Below are 20,937 nucleotides of genomic sequence, written 5' to 3'. Positions count from 1 at the left end.
GGTAGTGTTTTTTACTGAACTTTGGATGAGTTCATTACCACTTTGAAAACACGTTTAATTCCACTCTTGTTTGCACGTGATCACACTTTCAATAACTTTAAATCACTTAACTACAACGCAGTGAATTTGCATAAAGAATGTAGCTAGGAAGCTGTCAAAAAAAACCATGTACTTCTAGATGTACTTGGTGGCGGTGTGGCCTAGGGGTAGAGTGGTCGTCCTCCAACAAGAAGGTTGGCAGTTCAATCCTCACTCTTCCCCATCTGCATGCCGAAGTGTCCTTGGGCAAGATACAGAACTCCTAAATGGCCTCATAGATGTTGAATGCCCTAATTGTAAGTCGCATTGGATAAAAGCGTCTTCCAAATGATATTGTAATGTAGATGCCTCTGTCCTCTAACTCTCTGATTGGAGGTCAATCTGAGATTTAAAGACTTTGACTAATGTGCTGACTCATTTTTCCTCTCTTACAGACCGCCAGGTGGTCAGCTTTGATAGCTGGCATTATCTATGGCAAAAGGAGATATGGTACGTTATTCACCCCATATGTGTCTTTTATAGCAACAGTGCACTGAGCTCAACTCACTCTAATCTACAGAATATTACATCTTTTGGACTAAACAATGCAACTATCCTGTTTAAAAAAACTCAAAAACAATGATCTATCAGATTTTTTAGCCATTGTTAAAAAAACCTGACTAATCTGTATTAAATTCCTGCAGTATTTCATTTAAGAGGTGTTGACGCTGCTAAGTAATTTAAGCTTATTATAATTGACCTATATCAAGACATACAAATCTTATTTAATGCAGCTCAAGAGTACATTTACCTTAAATCATGCAACCAGATGTCGTTTTGAGATACAAAGCAGGCAGTTGATAATAAAAATGTCCTTATGTAGACTTAACTTGCCATCCATTATCCAATTTGCTCAGATCACCTGAAGCCCATCGCAGCTGAGGAGAGGAAGATCGAGGAAGAGGAGAAAAGGGTCCGTGAAGAGCAGGAGCGCATTGCCAAGCAACTAGCAGAAGGTAATGTCTTCAGCCTTATTCCCTTATATATAAGTTCACTAAAGCCATTTTCTCTGGGGGGGACCCTCCGTTGTCGGCTCTTATCAACACAAACTCTCGACATTTACGGCACTTCTTTTTCACCGGGAAATATTTTCCTTTCTTTTTGTATTTGTAATTCTGAGGAACTGGCGAGTACAGTGCATGTCTGAATGCAGTTTAAGATATTAAGCTTCCTGTTTGCACACATACATCTTTATGATTCTCTGCGGACACAATAATAGTGACAACAGCATACGGATGTATTGTAAGATCATTCTTCGAACTGTCCTAAAAAGTTGCACTACAGTCATGCTGTTAATGTAAAATTACAAATGTACTAATGTTAAATATTTCTTTCCTCCTTACAGCGAGTGAAGAAAGCATTCTGAAGTAAAGCTGCATGAGGACGTCCTCGTAGATGTGCAATGTCCAACCTCTTCTCCCTCTGGAGTAACGACGGCAAAGTCGGGTCACAAACAGTCATGTGTTGTGGATGTGTTTGTGTTAACTTGAGTAATACAACACTTCTCTGGGTTGCTAGCAATTTTAAACATGTAATAAAACCAGGCTCTTCAACTCAGCATTTAACTCTACAAATGCTGCCTCATAAGTTATTTCGTTAAGTTTTGTAACAAAGCAATGCCATGAAAAAACATACACATGACCACTGTAGTCTTTGTCTTCGTTTACTTACGTGTGACCTATGAGAATTATCGTTTTCCCCCCCACCAACTGTTACAGCCCAGATGAAACAGATGTACTATTTTAGTGATCACTTGTTGCTTTACAATTAAAACTCGAGTCATAGTATAAAATGCAGTTGTTTTTCATTTGTCTTAATATGGTAACAACCAAAAAACTTGTGATTGCATGGTTCTCAGATGATGCTCCTCTGCTTCCTACTTGAGACCTTTTGTGGATCTCACTTGAAATACAACGTGTCTAATCTGTTACATTGACTTATTTGTGTTTTAAATTTGTTGCATTAATGTAATATGAACATTCTAAGATTTATAATAGTAATTTTAAGTAGTTTAATGGGAAAAGCATTGTTTACCTCAACCTGAAATTCCTCTTAAGGTTACACATAAGTTGTGAGCAAATGACAAATATTAAAACTTATTGTAGATATTGTTCATGACATGTTGATAAACTACATTACCCCTGTTAATTCAGTACTTTATTTATTGTGGGCAGTAATCATCAGCCTTAGAGAGATAAAGACGGACAGGATAATTTAAGAGGTGCAACAGGTATTCTTTTTATTGATGGTAAATAAGTCTATAAAGGTAGACGACAAAAGTTATGAGTTTTTCACAAGTTTCGAGCTGGAGTAGGAAACATTTTTATTTAAAAAAAAATTTTCTTGACTATCCATTTTTGTACTGATTAATTACCTTACTACCTTTCAAAAATAGTGATGTGAATGATTTCTGCAGCTGATTATTTGGACAGTATGTTAAGGAATTACCTTTTTCAGGTTTAATTTTGAAAAGCATTTTACTGAGCATTTAAATCATATCCATATGTTCCAAAGAAGAAAGTGTTTATCAACGAACATTGACAGTCTGACAATTACTCGCTCATTTCCTCGTTATGCAACTTGCCTCATTCATCAGCCAGTAACCTGACGTGGCTCGAGCTCAGACATGTTCACTCTGAGCTCCTCCCCTGTCGTTAGGCAAGTGTGTGTCTACAACAGCATCATTTAAACCTGTCTCTTGTTTTCAGATTAGAGTTAATACTGTTGACTCGTCTTGTGTCTGGTTAATGGTTTGAACTTTGCTGGCCGGCCAGGGTGTCGGAGCACATGGCCTTACTTAATATCTTAAGCACAGGTTGTTATTAGAACCAAAACAATACCGAGGTCAACCAAAAATATACAGTAGCTTCCATGCGTCTAACTTGTACTTAGCTCTCACCTATTGTAGCACAAAGCAAAAATATCCCCTGGAGACCGGTGATGGGAACCTGTCAGGGGTGAATGGGTTTACTGGGATCTGCATGCAACTTTACACAAGCATATCACAACATAGATATCAGAAAAACATTGTTCCATTGCTTAAAAATATGTTAGAATGGGAAATATCAAATGTTTAAAATAAAAAAATAAAAACGTTTCACTTAATGAAAAGGAATTTAATAAAAGTCAAAACAGGTTCAACAAATTCAAAACGGACGGCTATTAGGTGGTTCTCCAAAATTTGGTTCTACACTCTTTGATCTAATTGAAGTTTTGGTAAGAAAAAGTAGTTCGATTAATAATTGCATCAGCTGCAGCCAAAGGGAAGGCACGTTTTACCTGTGAAATAGAGTTATGTCCCACTTTTGGATCTCTCTGTAACTCTGCTGATTATGAAGTGGTGTGAACTCCCTTGAACACACCTCAGCTGTTTGTTTCCTGTAAGTTTGGCCCGGGATTACAGGTCTAAGCTCTGGTAGCATTAACGGACAAGATGACAGAACGTTACTTAACATGAGCAGAATAATTGTCATCATCCAATTACACCTGAGTGTCGGCTCTCATAACATCACAGGAGTTCATTACTCTGCGCTGTTCTTCAGACTAATTTCTTATGTAAAATGTTGATTGTCACTGAGAAAGCTCCCCTCTTTTCTTCAGCTTCTCATCACATTAGCAGTTATGCCATAAAGTATTTTATATTTATATTATTTAATGGGTGTAAAGCATTTGTGGAACTTCTGTTTTGCACCCAAATAAAAAACTAAAAAACAAGAAAACCCTCATGCTTGAGGTGCACATACAGTCACTTTCAAAAGTTAAAATCTATCAATAATAAACTGAGGTTTATCAATTGTGTCCCCAGTTATTAAGGCCAGTTGGGAATGTAATGAAGCATAATAACAGAACTTTTCTGCTCAGTCATCAACTTTGTTCAGTTTTTGGAACTCTATCTCTGTTTGGGAACTTTATCTGCAGATGGACACAAAAAAAACTTGAAAGAAGATGGCTGGATAATGGACAAAACAAACTCCAGATTTATCATAAAATTATGTCAGAGTCTTTCATTCACCCTGTATTTACATTATTTTCTCTCTGGTGTGACTCAGTAAGTCAGTGCTTTTAACACTTGGTCCTATAATAAGGTTCCCACCTGAACAGTCTGTGGTTCCAACGTGAACTCAGTGCCGAAAATACACTTGTTTGCTCCATATAAAAACCTTCGGTGTGGACATGTGACTTGAGGCTCAGGCCACCTCTTCACCACCGGGGGCCATTATACATTCCTGACAACAATTACATAAAGGCTAAACACTGAGGGTTCATCTGCTTATAACAGGGGATTTTGTTAACTGGATTATTGGTAGATTTAAACTCTGCATTTAGGTTCAAGAATTGAAAATAAATCATTGAGCTTGTCCGAGCATCGTGTATAAAAGACTGAGACACTGTCTGCTCACCACAGCTCAGACACTGAAAACCTCCTTCTGCTTCACCCTGCACTTCAGGTAGGCGCATGCTGTGTGGAGGGGATTTACTCATCTTTTTACAGTAGACGTGCTTAAGTAGCTTTTTGATTGAGATTTGTGCAGCTGTAAATAAGAAACAGAATTGTTTTTTTTACATTTGCTCAATTTGGGTTTTCCTCTAGAATGGACATCCCAATGTTTGCCGTGGCGGTGTTGATCCTGGCCTGCATCGAGCAGAGCCTGGCCTCCTGCGTGGTAGACAGCTTCATAGTCAAAGAGGACTTCGACCCCGTGAGAGTGAGTACACTCTTTTAGGAATACATATAATTCCATAAATAGTATGTTAGAAGACAAGTAGGGAAAACTAATCCAAACTCCAGATAAACCAGGATATCATCTGCATACAATGTAATAGTGTCTTGCATTTCATTCACACAAGCACAAAAGGGAATTGTGTTGAAATAAAATTATCGATTGATTTTTTGACGTTTTGTTATTTGTGATGACAGTACGCTGGAAAATGGTACGCTCTGCAGAAGAAAGACCCCGAGGGTTTGTTCCTGCAGGATAACATCTCTGCTGAATACACCGTTGGAGACGATGGCTCCATGGTGGCCTCCTCCAAGGGCAGAGTCACTCTCTTTGGGTGGGTCATAGTCATTTTTAGAGTTCGCTATATTAAATACGATATATTCAAGCCAAACTGCATAAATGCATTCCTGCTTACAAATGTGACATATCTATGACTTCCAGGTTCTGGGTTGTGTGCGCGGACATGGCTGCTCAGTACTCCGTGCCCGATCCCGGTACCCCCGGCAAGATGTTCATGAACTACCAGGGCCTGGCCAGCTACCTGTCCAGTGGCGGTGAGCCTCCTCAGGTGTACACATCCTTTAGCTCTCTGTCACACACAACTGTGATTAACTCCTGCTTCTCTGCTCTTCCAGGTGACAACTACTGGGTCATTGACACAGACTATGAAAACTACGCCATCACTTACGCCTGCCGCACCCAAAAGGAGGATGGAAGCTGCGAGGACGGCTACTCCCTGGTCTTCTCCCGCAACCCCCGTGGCCTCTCCCCCGCCATCCAGAGAGTCGTTCGCCAAAAGCAGGAGGAGGTCTGCATGGCCGGACAGTTCCAGCCTGTGCTGCAGACCGGTAGGCACTCAGTCTTAGCTGATTCTCTGAATCGTAAGACTAGAAGTAAACAAACGCTGCTAAATTTGTAAAAGAGTGTGTATTTTTAATTTTTAAACTTAGAAAAAGGATGACAAATAGTTCACCGAGATTTTCCCTGATATTAAGTCTTAATGTTTAGCTCTGTGCTACATGTAAACTCATCTATCACTTGTTCTTCTATTCTTAACAGGAGCTTGCTAAATTGGACCTAAGCTGGAGTTTATTGAACAGCCATGGATTGATCATCCTGCCCAAGATAGAGACAGAGTTCCTCTCAGAGATGGAGAGAGGAGAATAATCCTGTTCTAATTAGGATTTGCTATGTTCCAACGGCACAGAAGAGAACGATCAGATCAATTCAATACTAATTCTTCCATAAACAAAAATAAATTTCCAAATGTAATCCAATGAAAACAAGGAGGGTTTGAGTGAATGTGACAAATCAACCGTGATGCACTGTAATCCATCTGTATTGGTGACAATAAATTTTGTACAAAAACTTGCTGTTGCAAAAACAACTTTGTTTAATAATTGACAATGATGATCCAACTTTTACTTATTAACATATAACATATAAAAATCTGTGATATTTCAAGTATATAAAATATAATATAAAATACAGATATGTAAAGAAGAGGAATGTAACTATTCGATTTTTTGTTCCGTTGGTAACAGTGTAATCAGATTACTCATCTCATTGTCTAGTGACATTTTAATATATCTATTTTGATAACAGTGGAGACACAAGTGACCCTGTGTAGAAAGTATCAACAGTAAAATCTGATTTTAACACTGCATTTATCAAGGTGTCACATGACCCTGGTCTATTGCTTCTCTGAATACTTCTCTGGCAGTGAATACGAGCCAGGCCTTCCCCAGTAGTCCACAGCTCGCACTCTGTACACACCGCTGACTTCTAGGTCCACTACAGAACACAGCATGGTATACGTTGTTATTTCTATAACATAATGCTGCTGATTTTCATCACTTGTTCAATCCTTGAAGGAATTCTCACCTGGTGAAAAGACGTATGAAGTAAAGATGGTGTCCTGTGTATTAATCCTGCTGAATTTCTTGTGGTCTGCGGAGAATTCAACTTCAAAAGTCTTGATGCATCTGCACAGAAGACAGGAAAACATATGATGGATGACAACATTTATGGACCTTTCCACTGCATTTCAACATCATGATAAAGGGATTCAATCTTCGGAGCTGCTTTGCATTATTACCTTAGGATAAGAAGCTGTATCTACTTCCCATCCTTTATCATTTTTTGGGGATTGCTAGATTAAATACATAGGGATATCATTAGTTTTGTGCACTTACTTGGAATCAACGCAGTGGTCAGACCAGACGATCAGAACTTGGCCTTTGGTGATCCTCACAAAGCGTAATCCATTAACCTGTTCACATATTGAGTTAGAGAGTATCAGGCTTTGAGATACACTCAGAGTTGTTTTAAGTTTACATTGTTTTCGTGTGTTGTTGCTACCGACCTGGTCAGGCGGAGCTTTGGGCCGAGCACAAACGTGGATGAGGAGAAGGGAGGGCACGGACAGTTTGGCTTTCAGAGTCAGAGTGTCGCCTGCAGGAACCTCCCAGGGTCCATCAACACGAGGCTCCTGACAAGACGACACCTCATCAGTGGGTCAAATAACTCAACTCAAACATGTTAGAGCAAAGTTGCAGCTTGACAGTGTGAGATTCTGTAGTTTCAATCAATCAGACACCATCCAACGCATAGATATGTGATTATAGTATATTGTCTAATGCCGTGGTACTTAAACAACCCCCAAAATGGCCGTGCGAGACTCTTAATACTTATTTGAACTCTTGCTGTAACTAATCTGTCATAAGAACCTCAGGGTCACATGGACAGGGTTCATACATATTTTGACCAGTGGATTTCCATGACTTTTCCATGACTTTTCCATGACTTTTCCATGACTTTAAACCAAATTTCCTTGACCGAACATTTTGTGAAATCTCGGTGTATTCGCGAAAAAGTGACAATGTAGTATTCAAACTAACAATGAGAATTCCAAGGCATACAGTATACTTTAAATTACACAAACCCAAGTATGCCTGCTTATATTTTAGCGTATTTCTTTAAAAGCATATGAATTATTTAAAACTCAGCGTAAATGAACTAGGGATGGGCATTCAATTAAATGGTCTTAATCGATCGTTGGGAGAATTAACGATCAATTTTCGATTAATCATTAATATTTTCATATTAATATTCACTATTTATAGGCTATATTAAAATGCAGTGAAAATAGAAAAAACCAAGCGTGTTTCCTCATTGAGATCTTTATTCGAAGATGAACAACTCTTGTGGCAGTTAAACGGGATCTGTTCACTGGTAACACTTGAAAATATGCGCTGCTGTACTCTAGACCAGTGGTTTTCAATAGGTGAGGCGCGCCTCCCCTGGGGGGCGCCAAAGAGCCAAAGGGGAGGCGCGACACGAGACACTCGCAAAAACAAAATACACATCTGTATGCAGCTCTAGTGATATCGATAATTGTGCGTGCGTGTATTAGTTTTAAAATGCATCGTTTCCCTGTCCCAAGTCAACAGGAGTCAGCATTAAGGGAGGAGACAGGACCCAGCAAAAAACGTAGGAAAAATGATCTTGAATGCGTTTCTGGTTGTCTGTGGAGAGCGAGTTCCCCCAGATCTCCAATAGGGCTATGGAAGTCTTAATCCCCTTTACCTCCACGTACTTGTGTGTGTGTGGGTTTTCCACACTGACCGTGATTAAAAACAAATACAGATCAAGGCTGCAGGTGGAGGACGACTTGTGTATATTTCTCTCTGCACTGCAGCCCCGCATCGAACACCTCTGTGCATCAAAAGCGAGGCCTCATTGTTCCCACTGATATGGACGATTCAATTGAAAGTCAATGTTGTGTTGTCTTGAATCCATGAATTGGGTGGGCCATAGGGTTGATGCCGCTCGTAGCGCAAATGATGTGAATTTGACGCATTTTGTTTGTTGTTTAAATTTGAGGTTGTACGTGGCTGAAATCGTTAACAAATTTCATGAAAATATGTGAATCTGTTCGATCTGATAATATGCCGTTGTCGTTCATTGATCAGAGAGTTGTCCATTGTGCAGATTCTTTTCGAGACGATGTGCATCTCCTTCAAATGTGCGCTTAAAGCCCGGTCACACAGCACCGATCAGCCGTCGGATGTCGTTGGTTGTAGCTTTGGCGCCGATTACACATGTTAAGCATGTTTTGTTGACTTGTGGATAGGCCTAATTTTAAAAGTAGCCTCAATTAGGCCTGCATGAAGTTGGAAATGATTTGCTGTTGCAAAGAATCGTTTATGAATGCACTTTTAAAAAAGTTGTGGAAATAAAATGTCTTCAACATTACATTTGATTAGTTATTGAAAATCATCATTGCCTGGAACACACAAAAGATGGCATTTACTGAAGAGGCGTGTGTGGGTTAGGTCAGGCGGACGGGATTCATTTTTTTGGAGGGGAGGCTCGGCTGTCCTTACCTACTCTAAGGGGAGGCTCACATTCACCCAATTTGAAAACCCCTGCTCTAGACTAAGCCCCGTTTGGAGCTAGCTGAATTTGACTGTTCTCGCCCTCTCAGTCAAGTTATTGTCACGCCCTAACTCCCGGAACCCCTGACACAGACCCGGGTCTGTCCGGGTTCCCCTCCAGGTGGACTGACGGTCCGTGTGCGGACATGAAGCCGAGCAGCGCAGGTAAGCTCCGGGCTGCTTTCTCCAAATGCTAACATTCTCGCTGTGATGCGTTCAAGGCAACTCGGATATTCCGACGTCCTGCCACATAGCGAACATGCAATAGTTTTCATCCATGAAAAAATAATGTCATCGACGAAACTCATCGTCTATTAATTATGTCCATCCCTAAAATGAACAACATGAAAATATTAATATAACAAAATTCCATGACTTTTCCAAAACTTTTGGGAGATAATTTTTTTCCATGACTTTTCCAGGCCTGGAAAAACTAATTTTAAAATTCCATGACTTTTCCAGGTTTTCCATGACCGTATGAACCCTGCATGGAGACAAATAAACTTTGAAGGCTGAAGAGTATGTTTTTACTCTAAATTGAACTTGAATGTTTTCGTTTTCTAACAATAATGGTTAAAAATTACATTTGAAATAGTTTTTAATAGTTTAATAGTTTCTAATAGCTTTTTTCATAATTTACATTATCAAATGGATGTATAATATTCTATGTACACTGTATAAGCAATTTTACAGCTTTATACGAACGTTGACTGGTTTGTTTTTAACAAACACTCAACCTGCACGACAAATAACCAAGCATCATAATAGTGAGAATAAAATTGGGTTGAATAAATTCAAATGAAAACAACAACCATGTAATGTTGATGTTTGTATCCAATTTTAAAATACTGATAATAAAAAAACATCAGTCCTGTTTACCTCCATCCCTCTGAGCCGTCTGAACTGTTCTGCCGTGGGATAGTCGGGGCAGCCCATGCTCTGCCACAGCTGGGACGGGTTGCTCACGTTGTTGTCCATGTAATACGTGACATACACAAGACCTGGATACACACAACGCACAGCACACGCAGCGCTGAAGTGAATCACACGCATACAGAAATAACGTCCTGTAAGATTTCAGTTATTAGATCAATATTCTGACACTAAAGCATTAAAGCCAACAGTCTTTTGGTAAACGCACCCTTCTGTGCAGCCAGTCCTGTCAGTGAAACGGTGACATCATCAGTGTTGGTGGAGGTGCGGTTGTCGTCACTGTTGTAGACCAGTGCTGCCGCCTGCCAGCTGTCTGAGCCTCCTGGAATCACAGGCTTGTGGCTGCTGGCGAGAACTCCCACTGTACTGTTGCTGGTTCCTGCTGCGTTCAGAACCCGAGCCAGGACCTGGGTCTCTCCTGAACGTGAGATCACACACAGCAGGGCTGTTACAATGAGACTGGGACACATGAAGCAGCAACATCCTGGAGAGCGGAGCGTTAGCTACACTGGGTCTACTTATGAAAAGCCACACATCAGCCAACACACCTCAATCATACATTTCCTCATAAAACCCTGGAGCGTCACCTAGTAAAGCCAGCAGGCCCATGACAGTGAGGACAGGCTTCCTGATGAGCTGGACGTGAGGCGGCTGGGTGTTGTTGACCTGGAAGCGTGCCGTCAGCGTGCGCTGGGTGAAGGGGTGCGGGTGGTAGCTGAGGAAAGCGTTGTCGTTGCTCAGCAGGGTGTAGTTGATGGTGCTGTTGGGGTCTGAGAGCAGCAGATCCTGGTGCTGTCTTATCACCTGTTGAAGGGAGCGGGACAGAGGACTGGTCAGACTTAACTTATTGTTTCTATTTCAGTCAATATTTTCTGAAAAATCTAAAGTGATGCTATGATAACTTCAATGTCTTCCGTCACAGTCCTTAATCGATTGTTTCATCTGTAGAATCAAGGTCTTTCCCTATCAGCAAACATTTTTTATTGATCTACTGATAAATTGGTGGAGCTGTAGTCATAGTGAGAGTAATCATCTTCTCAAATGTGTTTAAATATACAGTGGGGCAAAAAAAGTATTTAGTCAGCCACCAATTGTGCAAGTTCTCCCACTTAAAAAGATGAGAGATGCCTGTAATTTTCATCATAGGTATACCTCAACTATGAGAAACAGAATGGGGGGAAAGAATCCAGGAAATCACATTGCAGGATTTTTAATGAATTAATTGGTAAATTCCTCAGTAAAAAAATGTGGTCACCTACAAACAAGCAAGATTTTACGTCTCTCACAGACCTGTAACTTCTTCTTTAAGAGGCTCCTACGTCCTCCTCTCATTACCTGTATTAATGGCACCTGTTTGAACCTGTCCACAACCTCAAACAGTCACACTCCAAACTCCACTATGGCCAAGACCAAAGAGCTGTCAAAGGACACCAGAAACAAAATTGTAGACCTGCACCAGGCTGGGAAGACTGAATCTTGGTGTGAATAAATCAACTGTGGGAGCAATTATTAGAAAATGGAAGACATACAAGACCACTGATAATCTCCCTCGATCTGGGGCTCCACGCAAGATCTCACCCCGTGGGGTCAAAATGATCACAAGAACGGTGGACAAAAATCCCAGAACCACACAGGGGGACCTAGTGAATGACCTGCAGAGAGTTGGGACCAAAGTAACAAAGGCTACCGTCAGTAACACACTACGCCGCCAGGGACTCAAATCCTGCAGTGCCAGACGTGTCCCCCTGCTTAAGCCTGTACATGTCCAGGCCCGTCTGAAGTTTGCTAGAGAGCATTTGGATGATCCAGAAGAGGATGGGAGAATGTCATATGGTCAGATGAAATCAAAATAGAACTTTTTGGTAAAAACTCAACTCGTCGTGTTTGGAGGAGAAAGAATGCCGAGTGGCATCCAAAGAACACCATACCTACTGTGATGCATGGGGGTGGAAACATCATGCTTTGAGGCTGTTTTTCTGCAAGGGGACCAGGACGACTGATCCGTGTAAAGGAAAGAATGAAGGGGACCATGTATCGCGAGATTTTGAGTGAAAACCTCCTTCCATCAGTAAGGGCATTGAAGATGAAACGTGGCTGGGTCTTTCAGCATGACAATGATCCCAAACACACCGCCCGGGCAACGAAGGAGTGACTTCGTAAGAAGCATTTCAAGGTCCTGGAGTGGCCTAGCCAGTCTCCAGATCTCAACCCCATAGAAAATCTGTGGAGGGAGTTGAAAGTCTGTGTTGCCCAGCGACAGCCCCAAAACATCACTGCTCTAGAGGAGATATGCATGGAGGAATGGGCCAAAATACCAGCAACAGTGTGTGAAAAGCTTGTGAAGACTTACAGAAAACGTTTGACCTCTGTCATTGCCAACAAGGGGTATATAACAAAGTATTGAGATGAACTTTTGTTATTGAAAAATACTTATTTTCCACCATAATTTGCAAATAAATGTAAATAAATGTGATTTTCTGGATTTTTTTTCTTCTAATTTTGTCTCTCATAGTTGAGGTATACCTATGATGAAAATTACAGGCCTCTCTCATCTTTTTAAGTGGGAGAACTTGCACAATTGGTGGCTGACTAAATACTTTTTTGCCCACTGTATATCATTTCCTCCCCTCTGCATTTGTTTGTCTGTTATTTAGCAGGATTACAAAGAAACTACTACGAAACTTGGTGGTAGGATGATTCATGTGTCAGGGAAGAACTCATTATATTTAGTTGCGGATCTGGATCAGGAGGCAGATCCACGCATATCTTTTCAACTTATTTAAGATTGTGAGATGTGAGATGTTTTTTTTAAATTTTTGTTAATTTATCAGAGAGTAACTCATGGATGAAACAAATCAGACATGTTTAGGGGACTGTAGTAGAAAAATTAACTAAATATGCTTAACAAACTATTTTGTATTTGGATAGTAAGTTTCTACAGCCTTGTAAGAGACTTTTATGACTTGTATTTACATACCCCAAATGTTTAAGACTTGAGCTGTTTTATGGTCGGAACTGTTAGTGTTGAAATACGTCAACATTTGTTGACCATTTGTTACTTAATTACCCATCAAAGGAAGGAGTGGATGTCTTCTTATCACCTAAGGAAACACATGTGAATCAGCTGCTAATGTTTAGATTCCTCTCCTTCCCCCACCCATGTAACCTTCCTGGATTGGTTCAGAAGGACAGCCCTAAATCCTTCTATATAAGATCTGTGTTTTTGACTGTTCTTCATCCTCACTCTGAGACCCTTGTGGTTTCCCTGTGTTGATCCTTTCTGCAGAAAGCCCCTTATTAAATACACGTAGATAACTTTGTTGTTTCCAGCCTCTTGTATCTCCAGATTTCCATCACAGGACTTATACCTATGAGAAGTTAGCTCTATCGAGACCCATTTCACTTTCCTCTGCACTCGTACTTAGAGATGAATGTTGGTCTTCACCATTCCAAGGTTCTAATAGAACTTTACTCTGTGGGTATAATGTTGCTCTTCTCCATCCCTTCACCTCACCTTCACCACCATGGCAGCGTAGGTCACATCGGCCCTCCACCCCTGAGGCCTGGACCAGCCCACCAGAGGGTCAGCCTCATCATTATACACAGGGAGGCTGCGGAACCGGGGGAAACGCTCCTGGATCTCCACTACTGTCTGGATCTCCTGCTGGAGGATGGGCAACGAATAGCCTCCTCCCTGAGGGACAGAAACAGAGAGTCAGCTTCCAACAAAAAGACTCTCCACTGAACTTCAATCTGTCTTTGTGCAGTGGGTGGAAGGAAGCTGGATGTGAAGCAGCCCTGACATGAAAACTGCACAGAAAGGTCCCAGCAGGACGGGAATTCAAACCAAACACCTGGAGACCGTGCTGATAATATAATATATATTTCAATCATTCTGTGAAACTTCTCATGACCTGGTATCGAAATTGACCTGATAAGGTAACATCCAGAAAACCCCACCTTCTTGTGCAGGGCGATGAAGTCAAGCCTGACCCCAGACTCTCCAGTGAAGTAGTTGGTGCCGTTGTAGCAGTGCTGCAGCATGGCCCAGCAGTATGGAGAGTGTGGGGGGGAATGACAGGAGTCTCCGGGACCCCCGAACCTCAGAAGGGGGCTGGCAGCACGCAGACCCTCCGAACAGGCGTCATAGTAGTTCAGGAACCCTGAAAAAGAGAAGAGCCACAAAAATGGTCATGGGCACAACTCCTGCACGCCTATGTGTCTATTCATTCTCACAGCAAAGAGAAATATTTCTAAGCCAACTTTTATTGCATCTTATTTTAATAAACAATCATTTGAATGAGCTGAATTTTAGCACTGTATCTCAGCACAGTGTTCTCTGTATAGTTGTACAAAAACATATACATCACATTGCCGGTCACAATAGTGATTGGTTAATTCCATTTTTATGTAAAATCAGTACCTTATTGTGGCTGGTACAGTATATATTTTAATACTAAGTGTAGGAGTGAAATTATTGAACAAATCGGCCTTTAGTGAAATTAAGTTTGTGAGTGATCTGATCTAACATCACTCAAGTGATTATTTCACACATAAACCTTATAACCCCAGCTCCCTTAAAAAATGAAATACACAAAGATGTGCCATGTATGGAAAAGATTGAAGCCATAAAATCCAGATCCCTTCAAAAAGCCAAAATTACAGTCACAATTTCCTCATATTAAAAACTATTATGACTTTACCTTGAATGGATACGGTGACATTATCGAAGTCATGGTTGTTTGGCTCATTCCACGTTTCAAAGTTCCAGTGAGAAACAATTCCCAGGCCATATCTGTCTGAGATTCAGAATCAACATTTCAGAGGGTTGAAATGATGCAAATATGTGTAATATTCAATAATGACATACAAAAGGGTAAAATTTCAACTTTCATGCAACCAGGTTGGAATCATTTTTTAAATAATCATTCAGCACTCACCGATGTATCTCCTGGCTATGAGATAAACCAGATTCCTCCACTCGACCACTTGGGATTTTTCCTCAAAGTCAGTGAAGTAGTTTGAGACGCTGCCCATCAGCTCAAAGCCTGAGAACCAGAGGTGCAAGAGATAAAAAAGAACTCAGCTTTATAATCTAAATCAAACCTCTGGGTTTCAGCCAGTCAGCACCAAACTGGCACCAGATGAAAACATTGAGGCGAGTGTGATGATTTTTGATTTGCATCACATATATGATGGGATGTTTCTAAGCCTGTGGTGATGGCTCAGTACCTGGTCGGAGTCCATTCATCCACAAGAGATCTATGAGCTGGTCCAGTTTAGTGAAGTTGTACTGAGGTCGTCCTCTGATATCTCTACAACATCAGACAGTTAGAATAAATAAAATAAAAAGTCACACTTTATATCATTAGCAAATTAGACAAATCCTTAATTCTACTACATGCTCTCCACTTGCAGGTCGACTTACTGTGCAGTGACCAGCTCCAACATCCAGTGTATCCTGACCTGCTGGATCCCCCCGTGGGGAACCGAGCCCACATATGCCAGGTTCAGCTGCTGGTCAACGCTCAGGTCAAAGTGGTCGGACTGGGTGTGAGGAAGAGGAGGGCTGGACACAAAACAACAACCTCCTGTTTAACACTGCGATGACACAAAAATGATTGTAATGTATCCACATGGTTTATTTGTGCGTGTGTCTGTTAGTTTGTAGGACAACACAAAAACTACTGGACCTATTTCTACAAAACGTGGTGGAAGGATATGATGTGAGTCAGGAGAGAACTCATTAAACTTTGGTTCATCGGGGGAACGATACAGGGATTTTCAATTTCTTTAACTTTGTTAAAGAATACATTTTTCAACATTTCCGATGATTTCTCATGGAATAATTGGATCTTGATGGGGGAAAAGTTATATTTAGGGGACTGATATTTAGAGTGTGTACAATTTGGTGCAGATCCAAACAAAAATCTGCCTCCAGTGAATGTAAATGTGATTTCACAAGGGGATTGTTGGCCCTAGCTGGAGGTATGAGCTCTACTGAGTGTCAACAATACGTTTAACCCCTTACTGCCTGAATTAATTTCAAATTATATAAAAAATATATTATTTGTGTTTTTGGCTGTCATACAGATGCTAAATTCAGTGGAGATTGTTAATTTCAATATAAAATATACAGTAGATATAAAATTAAGGTGTGAGGCAAATTAGCAACATTAGGCATAATGGGGCATAACCTTAATTTAAGAAATTTTCCAGTCTCTGGTATGTAAATTATTGCTGCTTTTGCTTGAAATTGAATAACAACATATGTTTTTGAAGAATCATTGCTGGTCCATTATCAGAGTATTTCAAATACAGCTTAATACCTCAATTTAACTTTGCTGCACAGTCCCAAGGGGCTACTATGTATTTTCCACTCCGACCACTAGATGGCGGCAGAGTGCTTCCAATACCTTCCTTGGTATGTGTAGTAGTTGCACAATCAGGTTAAGAAACCAGCTCCTAGATCTGACTTTTGTAGTCTGTTGAGAAAAACTGTGCCAATCTCCAATTGAAAAATAAACATTTAAAAAACTATCATGGCTTTTTTGAGGATGCCGAGTTGATGTAATATTAATTCACATATTTTTATAATCACATACGACTTCTGGTAGATTCGGCCTTACAATAAAGTTATTTTTCCAATGCAGTAAAATCCGAACTTTCTGTTGTGTATTCTGCTGGACGCAATGGGAAGACAAATATTGATTTACCAGAATCCAGTGCTTGTCCAGAAGTGCTTCAGATCTCCCGCCGCCCTGCTCACATCAGCTGTGATCACATATGAAGCTCCTGACGTTGGGGCGAAGAGAAGAAGAAAAACCAGGACAGAGAAACTTTCCCACCTCATGTCGGACACACAGCGACTTTCTGAAATGCGCATGAAACAGGTGAGATCAGCGCCGAGGTGTCGCCTTTAATCCAACATGTCTGACCCACTGTCTGTGCGTCCCTGTGGAACGGAAACCTCACAATTCACTGTGAAATCACAACAAACCATCACACCTCCGCTGTAGCAGCGAGATACCGTCGCAGTCAGCTGATGGTGGTGACGTCAATTAACTGCGACACTGTTGTAGTCTTTCTTCATGGATGTAGTCTTGTTGTCCTTGTGACGGCACTAATCTTCTCTGGTCAGGGTCAAAAGACATAAGGTGAATAGATTCATACAAGTGTGTTTGAGTATGCATGTATGTATGTATGTGTGTATATTTATGTGTGTATGTGTGTATCTATCTGTATAGGTTGTTTAGATAAATTCATTTGATGCATTTCACTGCAGGTTCCCATAACAAACAAACAAACAAAATAACTAATGATTATCTGGAATATTAAATGAAGAAATAAATTGATTTCGGAGATATAGCAAAGAAACATTCATACCATGCATGAAATAATATAGGAAATTAAAACAGGTCATTTTTGACCCATGTTGTGAATTAGAAGGGTAGCGATACAAAAAGTACTTTTTTTTCAAATACTAAGAAAGGAAAAATTAAAATAAGGATTTGTGATGATCATAAACAAGTTAATTGAGGAATACCTGAAATACTAAATGAATCAAAATGAATCGTCACTTTGGTTAATCAAATAATAAGTTCATTTAGAGTTGAGGATAATAATCAGCACACACTGATAATTGTTGACTGCATTTGGTGTTTGCTGTAAAGTGATTCTTTACACATAAATAATCACAACGTTTTCCTAAGTATGTGAGTTGCATTTGTGTTAATATTTCCTTATGGTTTTCTTCTCTTCAGGTGGAATTCCAATCCTTGTCCGACTGGTCGGCCAGCGTCTCCTTCAGGTCCCTGCTGGTCAAACACTGCCAGGCAGAGTTTAAGAAGAACTTTGAAAGGGAGGACATTTCATGGAAGGGGGGGTCCTGCCTAGAGCCAGTCAGGGACGTGAGGGTTATTGATCGACTGAGGGAAGAGAAAAACAACGCCAAACCCTCCTGTCGCTCCATACATACCATCCGGTTTATTGGGGAGCTGTTCCTCTCCAAGGTTCTGGGTGAGAAATCCATGCACTGCTGCATCAGGAGGCTGCTGCAAAATGGAGACGGGCCGTCTCTCGAGAGCCTCTGTGAGCTCCTCCAGCTCATCCAGCAGGACCTGGAGGTGGTCACATCCAGGGAGGTGATGGACTCGTACTATAACCAGCTGAAGTTCGTTGCAGAGAAAGGGAGGAGGGCACCAAGGCTCTCCCTTTTGTTGAAGGACACGGTGAAGGCAAGGAAGTGAGCAGGCTCCACCCCCCCACACAGAAACACATGCTGCATGATTACAAACCTCACTGATGGATGACCGAGGGCATCTCCTCAATCCACGCTGCTGGGAGTACTCGGCGACTTTAAACTGGTGGTGGTTTCTCATCACTGGAAACTGTCCAGACCTTCTGCCCTGCACAGTGAGGAATATAAAGACAGTTACACCATCAAAACTACAACAATCCTTATTTCTAATTATCATCATCTGACACGGTTGAGTGATCACCTTTACACTGTGACAGACAAACCCGGCTGCTGGGCTGCTCGTGTTTGAGGAGCCACAGCATGATGCTATCCACCTGGCCACTTTACGCAGTGCTGCAGAGAAACAGAGTAAAACAGGCAGAGATGATTTTTCTATCTGTTTTTATCATCAGCCACATTGTCAGCAAGAATAATTATTATTATCAGTGTCTGATCTTATGAAAATGTGTCAAATAGCAAATGAGAGATGAGATATTTTCAAAACTTTTATGTCATGTTTCTGATCCTCACCGGCTCAGGTGAACAGTTCCTTCAAGTTTCCACCTCGTCTTCATCGATCCACACTGTAAACTCAACATTTGTCACTTTAACCCTGTACAGACTTTGGAGAACGCTGTTATTGTAAAGTTGTATTGTATTGTATACCACAGTACATGTGAATGTAAATACACTTGTGCTTTTTTCTATTCTAAATAAAGGATATGATATGATATTACACAGTGTGATTTTGGTTTGTTATGTCTTATAGCCGTAATATGTGCTTCTGAAAAACTGCTGCATCCAGTAATTATGAAGGAAGAGAAGGAAACATAACAAATCCTGATAACAGACTGATATTCATACATTTTCTGATAGTGCAGCTCCAAGTTGAGTTAATCTGATCATGTTGTCCTCTTTATTTGTTTACTTGAGAACTAAATAGAGGTTTTATGTAAGATGATATAACACATTTAAACTCTAACTTTACAAATTTCTCAAGTTGAAATCCAGATAATAAAGTTATTTTCAGGCTTTAACTCTTTATATAAAACTTCTATCCACTTTATAAATGATCTGTTCTGTTGTGCACGATAGGGGTTTGTGAGCTGTGGAGAGTTTTGTTCATAGAGAAATCTCCTACTACTGAGTCCTAATTGTAAATAAACATTTTGAGAATAATTTGTACTGTTTCTTGTTGTATATACGTGCGAGTGATGAAACAGAGTAATAATTCCATAAATTTTCTAAACTGTCTTTCCCATTTAGCATCTTAGTTATTGGGGACCCAGAATCAAATCAATACTTTCTTTTATTTGCATAGTCAGTATTCACAAATCACATTTTGCCTCATAGGGCTCAACAAACTGTACAAGGAGCGACACCCTCTGCCTTGTTACAGCAGCAAAGGGGACAGTCAGAAATAGACACTAGAAAAGTACTAATAAGTGAACATGTAATACTACTAATGCAATGAAATATAAAAACTATTTAAAAATACAAATAGAATATAATATACTATAATAGATAGCAGGGGCGTCGTTAGGCCTGTTTTAGGGGGAAGCCCCCCTAAAATGTTCTTCAGCCTGCCCAAATAATTATTGGGATTTTTTTGTTTTTTTTGTTATAATTTTAAATTTTTTAATTAAACTATTGTTTTAGACATGGACAAGTTATTTATAACTCTAACATGCCACATATGTAAGTACGTTTCTGGTTTGCATGTTTTCTCCCCCTTCAAATTACAATCCAATAGCCTCTCATCATACTTAACAATAAAAGACCGGGCACTAGGACCTTGGGGAGTCTGCATCGCTGCTGCGCTGGCTTTCTCACTCTGGCAAGTAACGTCTCTCATCAAGACAGCAGGATTACAGCCAAGGAGTTTAGCTCATAGTAAATGATGCACGGAGTAAAATTGTAAGTACAGGTAGTTACAGAATGTGGCTATCTGTAGTTGTTAACGATTGTTACCTGCTTAAATTTAGGTTTACTTGAGGCAAATGAAAGGGAATATTGTAATGAGCTATGTTAACATTAAGCTAGCTAGCTAGCTATTTTGTTAGAAAATGTCTCCAGTGAGCAAGAGTGTGAACGAGCAAATTTGAAATGTAAGAAATAACTATCGACAGCTCTCTATTCTTTGCATTAATATCTATCTCTAGTATTTTAAAACAATAATATCAGTGCCTATAGAATGTTGTTGTTTATAATCAGTTCATATTTGCGTTGTCAAATTTCACAATGACCCTGAAATTCTGTCTTTTCTGTTATCTTATACTGAATGAATGCAAGCAAAGATACAGAGAAAAATCACACTCTTTCTGATTGAACCAATCTATGAACTGTATGAAGCATGGATATCCGCAGACCCAAATGAGCAACATTCAGCATCCTTAGGGGCTAAGCCCCCCCTTTCTTTCAATCCTAGAAACGCCCCTGATGTAGTATAATAACATATACGCATTTTAAGGTATTACAATACGTGATTTCTTGTTTTAGTAGAAAAACTGGACATTTGCTTCCTTTG

The 20,937-nt window shown here is 40.3% G+C and overlaps 2 protein-coding genes across 3 annotated transcripts; one reads left to right on the top strand and one right to left on the bottom strand.

Annotated features, from left to right (window-relative positions):
• Positions 1–3,039: 3,039 nt before the first annotated feature.
• LOC128438632 (purpurin) lies at positions 3,040–6,434 on the top strand. Of its 2 annotated transcripts, XM_053421242.1 has the most exons (6): positions 3,040–4,526; positions 4,670–4,784; positions 4,997–5,133; positions 5,241–5,353; positions 5,435–5,647; positions 5,859–6,434. In XM_053421242.1, exons 2-6 carry the CDS (start codon positions 4,671–4,673, stop codon positions 5,867–5,869), a joined length of 588 nt encoding a protein of 195 aa, XP_053277217.1. In that variant the 5' UTR covers positions 3,040–4,526; position 4,670; the 3' UTR covers positions 5,870–6,434. The 2 variants fall into 2 exon arrangements, with proteins under 2 accessions (XP_053277217.1, XP_053277218.1); XM_053421243.1 differs by having other exon boundaries at positions 3,040–4,784.
• Positions 6,173–17,243, bottom strand: idua (alpha-L-iduronidase). The gene is made up of 14 exons (XM_053421241.1): positions 16,888–17,243; positions 15,600–15,740; positions 15,404–15,486; positions 15,112–15,219; positions 14,875–14,970; positions 14,132–14,334; positions 13,686–13,865; positions 10,759–10,975; positions 10,380–10,589; positions 10,118–10,239; positions 7,165–7,290; positions 6,995–7,071; positions 6,684–6,784; positions 6,173–6,593 (listed from the first exon to the last, which is right to left on the bottom strand). Exons 1-14 carry the CDS (start codon positions 17,055–17,057, stop codon positions 6,493–6,495), a joined length of 1,935 nt encoding a protein of 644 aa, XP_053277216.1. The 5' UTR covers positions 17,058–17,243; the 3' UTR covers positions 6,173–6,492.
• Between the last annotated feature and the right edge of the window lie 3,694 nt (positions 17,244–20,937).

The sequence above is a fragment of the Pleuronectes platessa genome, chromosome 4 (genome assembly GCF_947347685.1).
Source record: "Pleuronectes platessa chromosome 4, fPlePla1.1, whole genome shotgun sequence".
Taxonomy (NCBI): Eukaryota; Metazoa; Chordata; class Actinopteri; order Pleuronectiformes; family Pleuronectidae; genus Pleuronectes; species Pleuronectes platessa.
The sequence above is the reverse complement of the archived record's forward strand: the minus strand, read 5'-3'. Positions and strand labels throughout refer to the sequence as shown.